This window comes from Mustela nigripes, chromosome 6 (genome assembly GCF_022355385.1).
Source record: "Mustela nigripes isolate SB6536 chromosome 6, MUSNIG.SB6536, whole genome shotgun sequence".
Lineage (NCBI taxonomy): Eukaryota > Metazoa > Chordata > Mammalia > Carnivora > Mustelidae > Mustela > Mustela nigripes.
This window is the reverse complement of record NC_081562.1, coordinates 71,829,678-71,843,720: the sequence shown is the minus strand read 5'-3', so window position 1 is coordinate 71,843,720 and position 14,043 is coordinate 71,829,678. Positions and strand designations below refer to the sequence as shown.

General features: G+C 39.6%; 1 protein-coding gene across 7 annotated transcripts in view; it reads right to left on the bottom strand.

The window, feature by feature from the left end:
* Positions 1-14,015, bottom strand: part of ABCC9 (ATP binding cassette subfamily C member 9) — a 154,515-nt gene extending 140,500 nt beyond the window's left edge. For 3 of the 7 annotated variants that reach the window (XM_059402835.1, XM_059402836.1, XM_059402841.1), the window contains exons 1-4: positions 12,894-13,540; positions 12,462-12,576; positions 8,154-8,315; positions 4,842-4,983 (exon numbers count right to left, since the gene is read on the bottom strand). In XM_059402835.1, the coding sequence (XP_059258818.1) occupies positions 4,842-4,983; positions 8,154-8,295 (284 nt within the window). In that variant the 5' untranslated portion in view covers positions 8,296-8,315; positions 12,462-12,576; positions 12,894-13,540. Of the gene's footprint in view, positions 1-4,841; positions 4,984-8,153; positions 8,316-12,461; positions 12,577-12,893; positions 13,541-13,682 lie in introns of those variants that run through there. The other 4 variants (XM_059402839.1, XM_059402837.1, XM_059402838.1 and 1 more) reach the window with 4 other exon arrangements.
* Positions 14,016-14,043: the final 28 nt, after the last annotated feature.

Below are 14,043 nucleotides of genomic sequence, written 5' to 3'. Positions count from 1 at the left end.
GTTCAAAATCTGTGGGACACAACAAAGGCAGTCCTCAGAGGAAAATATATAGCGGTACAAGCCTTTCTCAAGAAACAAGAAAGGTCTCAGGTACACAATCTAACCCTACACCTAAAGGAGCTGGAGAAAGAACAAGAAAGAAACCCTAAGCCTAGCAGGAGAAGAGAAATAATAAAGATCAGAGCAGAAATCAATGAAATAGAAACCAAAAACAATAGAACAAATCAACGAAAGTAGGAGCTGGTTCTTTGAAAGAATTAATAAAATTGATAAACCCCTGGCCAGACTTATCAAAAAGAAAAGAGAAAGGACCCAAATAAATAAAATCATGAATGAAAGAGGAGAGATCACAACTAACACCAAAGAAATACAAACTATTATAAGAACATACTATGAGCAACTCTACGGCAATAAATTTGACAATCTGGAAGAAATGGATGCATTCCTAGAAACATATAAACTACCACAACTGAACCAGGAAGAAATAGAAAGCCTGAACAGACCCATAACCAGTAAGGAGATTGAAACAGTCATTAAAAATCTCCAAACAAACAAAAGCCCAGGGCCAGACGGCTTCCCGGGGGAATTCTACCAAACATTTAAAGAAGAACTAATTCCTATTCTACTAAAACTGTTCCAAAAAATAGAAATGGAAGGAAAACTTCCAAACTCATTTTATGAGGCCAGCATCACCTTGATCCCAAAACCAGACAAGGATCCCACCAAAAAAGAGAGCTATAGACCAATATCCTTGATGAACACAGATGCGAAAATACTCAACAAAATACTAGCCAATAGGATTCAACAGTACATTAAAAAGATTATTCACCACGACCAAGTGGGATTTATTCCAGGGCTGCAAGGTTGGTTCAACATCCGCAAATCAGTCAATGTGATACAACACATCAATAAAAGTAAGAACAAGAACCATATGATACTCTCAATAGATGCTGAAAAAGCATTTGACAAAGTACAGCATCCCTTCCTGATCAAAACTCTTCAAAGTGTAGGGATAGAGGGCACATACCTCAATATCATCAAAGCCATCTATGAAAAACCCACCGCAAATATCATTCTCAATGGAGAAAAACTGAAAGCTTTTCCGCTAAGGTCAGGAACACGGCAGGGATGTCCATTATCACCACTGCTATTCAACATAGTACTAGAGGTCCTAGCCTCAGCAATCAGACAACAAAAGGAAATTAAAGGCATCCAAATCGGCAAAGAAGAAGTCAAATTATCACTCTTCGCAGATGATATGATACTATATGTGGAAAACCCAAAAGACTCCACTCCAAAACTGCTAGAACTTATACAGGAATTCAGTAAAGTGTCAGGATATAAAATCAATGCACAGAAATCAGTTGCATTTCTCTACACCAACAGCAAGACAGAAGAAAGGGAAATTAAGGAGTCAATCCCATTTACAATTGCACCCAAAACCATAAGATACCTAGAAATAAACCTAACCAAAGAGACACAGAATCTATACTCAGAAAACTATAAAGTACTCATGAAAGAAATTGAGGAAGACACAAAGAAATGGAAAAATGTTCCATGCTCCTGGATTGGAAGAATAAATATTGTGAAAATGTCTATGCTACCTAAAGCAATTTACACATTTAATGCAATTCCTATCAAAGTACCATCCATCTTTTTCAAAGAAATGGAACAAATAATTCTAAAATTTATATGGAACCAGAAAAGACCTCGAATAGCTAAAGGGATATTGAAAAAGAAAGCCAAAGTTGGTGGCATCACAATCCCGGACTTCAAGCTCTATTACAAAGCTGTCATCATCAAGACAGCATGGTACTGGCACAAAAACAGACCCATAGATCAATGGAACAGAATAGAGAGCCCAGAAATAGACTCTCAACTCTATGGTCAACTAATCTTCGACAAAGCCGGAAAGACTGTCCAATGGAAAAAAGACAGCCTCTTCAATAAATGGTGCTGGGAAAATTGGACAGCCACATGCAGAAAAATGAAATTGGACCATTTCCTTACACCACACACAAAAATGGACTCAAAATGGATGAAGGACCTCAATGTGCGAAAGGAATCCATCAAAATCCTTGAGGAGAACACAGGCAGCAACCTCTTCGACCTCAGCTGCAGCAACATCTTCCTAGGAACAACGCCAAAGGCAAGGGAAGCAAGGGCAAAAATGAACTATTGGGATTTCATCAAGATCAAAAGCTTTTGCACAGCAAAGGAAACAGTTCACAAAATCAAAAGACAACTGACAGAATGGGAAAAGATATTTGCAAACGACATATCAGATAAAGGACTAGTGTCCAGAATCTATAAAGAACTTAGCAAACTCAACACCCAAAGAACAAATAATCCAATCAAGAAATGGGCAGAGGACATGAACAGACATTTCTGCAAAGAAGACATCCAGATGGCGAACAGACACATGAAAAAGTGCTCCATATCACTCGGCATCAGGGAAATACAAATCAAAACCACAATGCGATATCACCTCACACCAGTCAGAATGGCTAAAATCAACAAGTCAGGAAATGACAGATGCTGGCGAGGATGCGGAGAAAGGGGAACCCTCCTACACTGTTGGTGGGAATGCAAGCTGGTGCAACCTCTCTGGAAAACAGCATGGAGGTTCCTCAAAATGTTGAAAATAAACTGCCCTATGACCCAGCAATTGCACTATTGGGCATTTACCCTAAAGATACAAACGTAGTGATCCAAAGGGGCACGTGTACTCGAATGTTTATAGCAGCAATGTCCACAATAGCCAAACTATGGAAAGAACCTAGATGTCCATCAACAGATGAATGGATCAAGAAGATGTGGTATATATACACAATGGAATACTATGCAGCCATCAAAAGAAATGAAATCTTGCCATTTGCGACAACATGGATGGAACTAGAGCGTATCATGCTTAGCGAAATAAGTCAAGCGGAGAAAGACAACTATCATATGATCTCCCTGATATGAGGAAGTGGTGATGCAACATGGGGGCTTAAGTGGGTACGAGAAGAATAAATGAAAGAAGATGGGATTGGGAGGGAGACAAACCATAAGTGACTCTTAATCTCACAAAACAAACTGAGGGTTGCTGGGGGGAGGCGGTTTGGGAGAAGGGAGTGGTATTATGGACATTGGGGAGGGTATGTGTTTTGGTGAGTGCTGTGAAGTGTGTAAACCTGGTGATTCACAGACCTGTACCCCTGGGGATAAAAATATATGTTTATAAAAAATAAAAAATTATATTAAAAAAAAAAAAGAAAAGAAAGAAACACACAGAGGCAGCCTATATGTTATAAGTATTAGAAAACAAAGACCAGAGTTTCCTATGCTAATACAATAGGGTTTTAAACAGTAATTAATAAGATAACAGACAATCAAGCCTCTAAATCCTTGAAGGCACGCAATATCATCAGAGTCCTTGATTTTTTTTTTTATCAGAAACTAAGACGTGCACATCCATGCAAAGAACTCTCACAAAACATTTCAAAATAGTTGGCTCTGTAACAAAATCTCAGAAATTTCATTCCTCATTAATTGCAACAGAAAAACATAAACAGATGTCGGGGAGGTCTTTATTAGATAAAAGAAAAATAATTTTTGAGCTTTCTTTTTAAGAACTCTAAAGAACTTTTCCTATCAGTTCTTTAATTGATGGTGCACTATTTTACATAATTTCATAATCAAAATTCTCTTATTTGATATTGCTTATCAAAATTCTTTCCTATTTTGTGTTAATATGTGATAAAAAATATTTTTCCCACATTATGTTCGGGTTTATAAGTAGAATTCATTATATTCTAACTGCTTAATGCAAACTTCTTCTATAAGAATGACAAAATTCCTTCAAAAGTATGGGTTTTATGGCAAATCCTGATTTTAAAATGGTTTTGTGTTTTGCCTCAATTTGTGGCTATATCCTCACTAATTCTCAGACTTCTTTGATGCCTGCCTCATCTATCTTTGCTTCTTTATAAAACAAATGGAAACATCTGAGAACTGGTTATACAGTTATATGTAAGTATATAGCTACTTGAGCTATATGTCAATACAGACAATCTTTCTATATATACCTCCATTGATAGATAAATAAATGTCAGAGTGCTTAAAAGGAGAGAACTTTCTGCAAGAGCTACATAGATGAAGGAATCAAAGAAATAGCACGTGAATAAGCACAAGTCACAGAGACCTGAATTTTTACTGTCAGAGAAATTATGTAGTAACACAAAAATATGGACAAAACAACATGATTATCAAATGTAACAGTCCTCCTCTTATCTGCAAGGGTTAATGTTCCAAGACCACAGTGGATGCCTGAAATCACGGATGATACCGAATCCTATTATGTTTTTCTTATACATGCATACCTATGATAAAGTTTAATATATAGATTAGGCACTGTAGGAGATTAACAACTGATAACACAAACTAGAATAACTATAATATACTGTAATAAAAGTTATGTGAATGTGGTCTCTTTCCCTCTCTCTCAAGATATTTACTGTACTGTATTCACCTTTCCTCTTGTGATGATGTTAGATGAGAAAATATCTACACGACGAGGTGAGGTGAGGTGAATGGCATAGGCACTGGGAGGCAGTGTTAGTTTACTGACCTTTTGAAGACCCATCACCAGAAGGAGGATCATTTCTCCAGACTTCAGTTGATAATGGGTAAATTGAATCCTAGATAAGCAGGACTGCTATAAATGAGTGACACCTGTGTTTTCTCATACATTATAACTAAAAAGTTAAGCCTGACTTGGTATGCTCTTAACTACCATCCATATCAACATACTCACTAGTATAGTGCAATCTAGTTATTAGCTATGTTGAATCACTTACGAATCAGAAACAATGCCTTCTGCTATTTCACAAACATGCACAAACAGAAGAGCAAATGTAAGAATCCATCTCAGGTTATGTCCAGGAAAATGAAGCCAGGTGTTGTGGTGAATTTGTACTTTTGAGCTTTGACTTCCCCACCCTGAAAAAAGTATAGAAGTGAAAAGATTAATTATAATCATGGAAATAATTCATATTGTGTTATCACTTGGGGGATGGGCAATTCCTGAAAAAGGAAGGAGAAGTGCTTTCTAGGGTAGCAATGCAAATCCTGGTCTGTTTTCATTATGTTGAAAAAATAATTCAATTTCAGTGAATCTTTACAGGACTGTCTACGTTAACACATTGACATTTGCTGCAGTGCTCAAGAATAAGGCCAACTCTGGGTGACAGCATAGTTATCTCGTGTTAATCAGAGCTCTTACTGACAGGTCCCTGGTTCATTTAAGAGGAAACCAAATTAATGATGATATTAATAAAAGCAATTTGGTGTCTAAAATCTTTCAAAACATGCCATCTGTAGGGGGACTAACGAAAAAAAGCCATATTTGGTAATGAAATGTAGAACTCATTAGTTGAGTCAACTCAATCGTATGCATATCGTGTGAGAAAAATTATAACCTATGACTGAGCCAGCACTATTCAACAGATAGTGGTATTTTCTCAAAGAAATGTTTGTAGAGAAGCCTCACATACTTCAAGAATGAATCGGGGTTTGTGCTCGAAATATTGCAGGAAGGAATTTCTGTAATGACTAATGAGACTCCTGAAGCATTCTTTGAAAAGAAAATTGATTCATGTCTTAGTTGTTCCCAAATGAACTTCATTATGGAGGGATTAGTTACATATAACATGTTGTACTAGAATTTACGCTGTAAGCTCTTGCAGGCAAGCTTTCTTTATGCCTGATACTTCTTTGAGATTTATTTATGATCTCTCACTAACTCAAGTAGCCAATGTAATACATGAGCAGTCTGAATATTCCTTCACCATTCTCCTTTGACAATGTTCACTCCAGCTCCACTTGATTCAAATACCCTTCTGCCAGTCTGTGTTTGATGCTACTGATGCAAACAAGACTATCACAGTAACTGCTCTCAAGAAGTTAGCTGAATGTCAAAAAAAGATTATTAACTGTCAAATTGCAATTAAAAAATTATGGTCGACTTTTGACCAAAGGGCACTTTTAATGTCCTACAAATAACACCAACTACATAAACCACAACTCATGTCTCTATACATGGTCATTCTGACACAGTTATATTTAATGTCTATATATTTGTTTAACACAAATAACTACGTACCAAGAGTTTCATTGGCCTCAGCATATGATACATCTTATAACAGAAAATTTTGATCACTGTTACAATGCCAGATAGTAGTCTCTCAATCAATATTTGTTAAATGAAGAAATAAAAGCATACAAATTATTTTTTAAGTTTCTTTTAAATCAGACCATTAAAATATGCTAGTTTTCTTAAGAAAAGCAGTCTGATAGTTTTCCCATTTATTTTTATAAGAAAATTTCGTTTTATAAGCAGATTCAAGATCAAATTCAGAGAGTAGTTACCTCTTTTGAAAGGAATAGGGACATAGGATGTGGAAAGAGTAACAGGCTCAGGAAAGAGTAACAGAAGGATTCACTTATATTCTTACCATTAGATTCCTTAAGCTGAGTGGTGACAGCCTCAACAGATATTTATCATACTAGTCACTGTCATTTTTTTGAAGATTTTATTTATTTATTCGAGCAGAGAGAGACACAGCGAGAGAAAGAACACAAGCAGGGGGACTGAGAGAGAGGGAAGCAGGCTTCCCATAGACCCTGGGATCATGACCTGAGTCAAAGGGAGATGCTTAACTGACTGAGCCACCCAGGTGCCCCTCTGTTATTTTTATATGTGAAATGTATTTTTTAAAACGTTTAAGTTAAAGGTCTATTTTGGTTTGGGGGAGAAATTATACAAACCGTACATAACTGTTTAAAATAATTGGATTTTGTGGGGTGTGTGGGTGGCTTAGTGGGCTAAAGCCTCTGCCTTCGGATCCTGGGATCCAGCCCCACATCGGGCTCTCTGCTCAGCAGGGAGCATGCTTCCTCCTCTCTCTGCCTGCTTCTCTGCCTACTTGTGATCTCTGTCTGTCAAATAAATAAATAAAATCTTAAAAAAAATAATAATTGGGTTTTGTGTATATGTAAACTGTAATATAATAGGGAAAACTGTATCTTTAGCTCCTTTACAAATAGTTTGCATAAGTATTCTTTCTACCTGGAATGCACCCTTAGCGCTCCTACTGGAACTTGCAGGCTCTTTGTCCTCACGTCCCTCAACATGTCACTCTCCATGCAATCATCCCCACTGGCCCAAAAAATTAGTTGTTCTGACAAGTTAATGCCCAGGATAATTTGTTTCTGTCCCTGCAAATGAGCATATAATGTGGGATAGTCATTTTTCTCTTGACTTTGATACATCTGTTTCACTGGACAGTTTCAGTGACTATTGCAGGCAGGTACCGTGTTTCACCCATTTTCCCATTCTCTTCACCAGCACAAAGCAAGTGCTCCACAACGGCTTTACATCTATCCCACCTAGTTCTCTTTCCCTCTTTTTAAAACACTGCTGTTGCTACTCGAAGTCCATTTCTAAGAAGACATATGACTTCTATTTTACCTACAAAATATCATACGTCAAGACCATAAATAACTGGGAAGCACAAAAAATCTGCTTGTTCTTTTCTCACTGATTTTCATATCAGTTTTCATGTTGAGGAAAATTAGGTCAATATTATATCAAATTTCAACCATAATGAAGACTTTTTTTTTAAGATTTATTTATTTCTTTATTTGACAGAGAGAGAGCACAAGTAGGCAGAAAGGCAGGCAGAGAGAGAGAGGAAGGGAAGCAGGCTCCCTGCTGAACAGAGAGCCCGATTTGGGACTCAATCCCAGGACCCTGAGATCATGACCTGAGCGAAAGGCAGCGGCTTAACACACTGAGCCACCCAGGCACCCCATAATGAAGACTTTTAAAATAAACATTAGCTGAGGGCGCCTGGGTGGCTCAGTTGGTTAAGCAACCATCTTCGGCTCAGGTCATGGTCCCGGAGTCCTGGGATCGAATCCCGCATCAGGCTCCCAGCTCCATGGGGAGTCTGCTTCTCCCTCTGACCTTCCCGCCTCTCATGCTCTCTCTCACTGTCTCTCTCTCAAATAAATAAATAAAAATCTTTAATAAAATATGAAAAAATAAAAAAAGTCAGATGCTCAAAATAAACATTAGCTGAGGAAATATAGGAGAACAGATTACTTACCAATAAACAATATTGGAAAAGTGATAAACAGGAGGAAGACATGAGGGACCAGGTTGAGGGCATCCACAAAGCAGGGATTTTGTAACACACCATCATAGATATTATATGAAGAGATGTTGTTACCACAGAATGAAAGGCTCATGTCTTCTTATATCGCTTACTCTAAAAGGAAGAAACAAAAGAAAGAGGCTCCATTATTATAGTCTCTTTTATACATGCATAGCCCTAAAGAGGAGGTTTAATTATAAAATTAACCCCTTTATTTTTGCAATTGAGGAAATAGGAAACTATATGCCAAAGTCTTTTGAGAGTTTCTTATAAAGGCCTTATACAGTCTATAAATCACTTCCTTTTGATCTTTCCCCCCCTCCGGAGAAAAATATTTTAATTTGGAAGATATATAATTATTAATCTACCAATGATGGTACCTTAACAAAGTGTGTGTGTGACGAAAATGATTTCAAGGAACAAACATGGTGATATATCAAGAAAAAGAAAGAAAAAATGAAACTACTGACTGATTCTACAAGATAGTGTAATATTAAATTCTTTCTTGTCCTTTCTCATTGAAAATGCATTAGCAAATAACTTAAGCCGGACAAAATTTACCGCCACTCTTGGTTAACTGTACAAAGGAATACTAATACACAGGGGGCCCATGTGCAGGCACGCAGCCATCAGCCAGTCTGTGAAGACTATTAAAATCTTGGGCTTCAGATACATTAAATATAACTTAAATGACAATTTAACGAAATTACTCAGGTCTTACAGTCAGAGAATATTCTTGCATGAAATATACCCTAATCAAGTCTTGAAACAAACAAAATGTTTTTAAATTGGAAATCAATACTATATTAGAATAGAAGTAGACAGATTTAGAGATGAAGCTGAGGATGAGGTAAACCAAGGTTTTGCTAGCTATTGTTGGGACTTTGGCTTCTACTCAGTGAAACAGAATTCTGGGGCAGGGGCGGGAGCAGGGGGAGGTTTCATTAGTGGAGTGACACACTCCAACTCACATTTTAAATGAACGCCTCTCGTTGCTGGGCTGAGACAGATGGTATAAAAGCAAGGTTCTGCTCCATCAAAATACCACTGTGAAATTCTGAAGAGTTTAGTCTTCTGAAAAATTATTTTTTTATGCCCATTTTCTTCCTGCCTGCCAAATTCTGGGTACTTCATATACACTATCTTTAGTCTTTAGAACAGCCATGCAATGTTAGGTATTTGTATTTTACAGGAGAGCATTCTGAGGTTCAGTATCCTGCCAACCAGTAGAGTAGCGGTGATCCACAGCCATGTGTCTGACTTAAACTGTGTCTCCCCCTGCCTATATCATGCAGCCTCCAACCCATTTCAAAAACAGCTTATCTTTCGTCATTAAAAGAAGTAGCAGTTTAAGATTTTAACCTCACTGCACTTGGTCTCCTTTCCACATTATATCACACTGGATTCTGAATTAGATTATTAAAGGTTGGAGTAAACTAGTACCTTTTCTCTTTCATTGAGAAATGACTTAGCAATGGTCATGAACAATATTTTTCCCTAGGGAAAAAACAGAGAGTGTTACACAGAAAAGATTGGCAACAGTAGGCAAACTATTGAGAAACCAAATTTCAAGGAAAAGTTTTCTAAAGTATTATATGAATAGAACTAGTTTAAAAACCTGTGTTTATAGTTTGTAAATTATTTTGTTTTTAAGATTTTATTTATTTATTTAACAGAGAGAGCGAGAGAGCACAAGCAGGCAGAGCAGCAGAGGAAGAGGGAGAAGGGGAGAAGCAGGCTTCCCTCTGAGCGGGGACCCTGATGTGGGGCTCCATGCAGGGCTCTCCAAAGGCGGTCGCTTAACCAACTGAGCCACCCAGGAGCCCCTAAATCCTTATATGGAATTCCTCTCACATACTGTTTCCGGTAAGCCCTTTTATTGAACATCACTGATATGATCTCTAGTTGAGACCTTTTCTCATTCAAAATAAAAGTATATTTTTAAAAAGTCAAGATGAGTGTATATACTTGGCAAATTCTTATCAACTATTAAGACTCCAAGCCTCATAAAATAATCAAAAACAGCTTGAGAGTTTTAAAGTAGCAGTAAAATGGAAGTTTCGAATTATGTACCACAACTATATGAAGTGATGGATCTTAACTAGACATACTGTGGTAACATTTTACAATCATCTAAACCATGCTGTACACCTTAAACTTATACAGTCATGTATGTCAATAAGATGGAAAAATTAGGAAAAAAGAAACTGAAAAATAATAGCTATTAATAGAATTATTAATAGAATTTCCATGACTATTTCTTTTATTTTTCTTTTAGACTATCTCTTTTATTGAGTAGAAATGACAGGAAGAAACTTGAGCCCACTCTTATTGAAAGACACATATAAACCATTTCCTAGAATGAACCAGAAAATAATTTTTACTTTGGCAGTTTTATAATTTTATCCAAAACTATAATATTCCAATTGGTCACATTTATAGATAGATAAATGATAGATATTTAATCATTATCATTGAAGCAGATACAAAGTACGATCTGAATTTGCAAAACATAAACTTCATTAGCTATAGTAAGTTTTGCCTACCTGGTATGTCTAATCAATCCTCAAACCTACCAATCAAGCAACCTTTGGATAAATGTGTATAATGGTGGAAAGAAAATATCAGAGAACTACAGCAACCTGAGAAAGTCAAAGGACAATTCTAGCCACATACCTGATGTCTGGGATTCTAGGCCATTCGTTAACTGTAAAAGTACTTATTGATGCTGACCATGTGCTAGGCACTAGGAATCCAAGAATGCCCATACAAAGAGTACCTGTAGTGTTAGACCACATAAATCAGACTACACTAATCCCAGTAGTTCTTGGTATAATGTACAGGTTATGGTCTACGGGATAGGGAAATATACAATGATACAATCACACTAAGGCACATACTTCAGATTAGTAAACTGAAGGCTTTAGAATGATTTCTTTCTTCTACCATAATCTCTACCCTCACATGACCAAGGGCTCCCAACCTGTTCACCCTCTCACTGTCTCTCTCCTGTCTTTATTTCTGTCTCCTCCTCCATCCTTTTCCCTCTGACTCTTAGCTTCTTTCTCCAACCTACAGTACACATGTGGCATATTCTAACAGCCCATTTTACAACTCATCATGGGCAAAAAGAGAGAAGGAGTAAAGTTGTAGATATGTTGATAATTATCCTGTTTGCCAAGGGCATTTTGTTCAATCAGGAATTTTAATTAATTTTTAAATCTCCTATTGTCATTCAAGGTGTCTCTCCCAGAACCATGATTAAGTTAGGGACAGTTTGGGAACAGCATAAATTGCTGCTCTTGCTGGCTAACCTTGGTCACGTGTCGCCCCTGATCCCTGCCCCTTCTGGAGTGCATGGACAGAGGCCCTAGCATCCAGGAGGAGAGAGAGGGATAGGAAGACATGATAGGAAGACATGACACCTTTCTTCCCGCAAGCATAAACCCTCTGAAAGATGTTCAAGTGTTTAGGAGAGCAGACAGGGTTGAAGAACTTGACTGAATGAATCTTAAAGACAAATGTCAAAAGTGAAACTTTGATTACAGGGACAGTCTGCCAAGCTGAAACCACAGAATAAATATATTCCTTGATGCCCAAAGGTATGATTTCATAGCAAGAATCCCACCCTCAATATTCTTATTCTTTGAAATGCATTTAGGAATGTCCACACCCTCTGGAGTTATAAAATTTGGATTCAGTTGATGACTAAAGTAAAGTAAAAACTAGCACTCTCTCCTGCTCATCCATAAGAAAGTATCAGTTCTAATGGAGTAGCAACCTCACAGAACTTAATTAAACTGGAAACTCCTGAAGAAAACATGCTAAAAGCAACATAAAAACTTGCATTCTTACATACAAAGTAACTCATTACTGAGTTATGTTATGAGAGAGAAACATGACATTGTAAAGGATTTAGGGCATTAACATTATCTAGGGTACTTTCAGGAATAAATCACTTAGGAAACAAATGTAATAACGTCTTTGAATTTTTTCATTCAGTTTATGATTCACAAAACAGGAAGCAAAAGACGTCTATCTCCCTGTCTACCTATGAATAACAGATCCAAGTAAGAAAATCACTAGTAAAAATGACCACTAACTTCTGATTTAGTGCCTCATCTCAATGCACCCGTTGAAGTTCTATCGCACACTAAAGGAAACTCAACAGAGAAAATTCAGACACGCCACCAGGAGATATATATATATATATATTTATATTTTAATCCCAAATTGAACAAACAAGCAAAATATAAATACCTTGGGCGGTCGCTTGATGCTGCTTCAAACCCCTACTCGTGCACTTGCACTACCTTCAAAACACGGGCTCCCTACACTGACTTAAGTGTCAACTTCAAACCGAGACGCAGAACTCCTAAAAAGTAAAGAGTAACAAAATTTAAGCAAACTGAAAACTACTTCATGAATACTACAGGACACTAAGAGGGAAAAAATCAGTAATAAGTCCTTGCAGTATTCCCGGCCGTTTTTAAGCAGGAGCCGGCAGTTTGTAAGTAAAGTGGAAACCTGATCCCCACGCCCTCTCTTCTCCGGCTGGGGCCCGGTGCCTTCATCCTAGAAATAGCGACCCCGAAGGCAGAGGGCGCGGGCGCCTTTGGGTCGCCGAGATCTACAGTTCACAGTTACTCTTAAAATGTTTAAATCATATTTATGTAAAAGAGACGGACTCACTTACTCCGCAGGCAGTTTTCCTCCCCTAGCCGAAGCACGCAGGCCGCCGGAGCGGATTATTTTTAGGGTGGTGGGAGACAGCTGCTGCCTCCTATCGGGTTTCTCAATTGCACAAACTGCTCTGAGCTGGGGCGGACACAACTCCGAGGCAGGAAACTGGGCAGAAGCCCCGCGTGCAGAAGCGAGCGCCAGCGACTGGAGACCCTCCCCACCCCCGCTCGGCCCTGCTTTCCGTACCAAGGCGACAAACTTGGGGTGCGCGATGCAGAGGTTTTACAAACGCAAGTCATACGCGTCCCCTAAACTTCATTAAACACCGAGACTCGCAACGTAGGATTCAGTGATTCTCTGGAGTCAGGTTTTCGGACGCCAGAACACGCAAGGTACTCCCTTGCACTTGCACATTGTCCCCCAGGTGCTCTGTGCGCCCCCGTACCGACCACAGAAGGAAGCGGACCTGGGGAGGCCCCGGCTGCCCCCCACAGCGGCCCTGGGAAGCGAAGGGCTGGTTCCCGGCGGAGGACCCCTGCCCCGCGGCATGGGCGTGTGCGAAGGCAGGAGCGCGGCGGCTCGGATCGAATACTTGACCCAGCGGCCGGGAAACCTTGGTTCCTCCCCAGGACCAGTCGCCGTGCTTCCAAAGGGCGGCCCCTACACTAGCTCCCCGAAAGTGGGACTCCGGCTCCCACCCCCGCACGAACAGCCCCCCCCCCCCCCCCGGTCCCCCGCTCCCGACCAGAGAGAGAATTAATTGTCGAGGAGATAACGGGTTTTAAAAAATACACTCACCCCACAGTAACTATCCCCGGGACCCAAGCCGTAAGTTTTGTCCCCGGGCAACCCTCTTTAACTAACCCTAGATTTTCTCAGGGGCCACTGCTCACTCAGCCTGAGATAATCCCTGTTTTCAGCAATTGTCCTGATCTGATAAAGGGCCGGAGGCGGGCGGGCTAGTGCCTCCGGGGCTCGGTGCGCGACCGCCAAGGGCACCGCTCCAGGAGCGCGGGGACTAGGCGCTGGTCCCGGGACTGCACCCCGCACCCGGCGGCCTTCCGGCCTCTGCGACCCGGTGGGCCGAGGCCGACCCCCGCCCTGCGAGCCTCGGGGAGTTCCCGCGGGCTCCTCCCTCCCGGCGAGGTCGCCGCGTTCC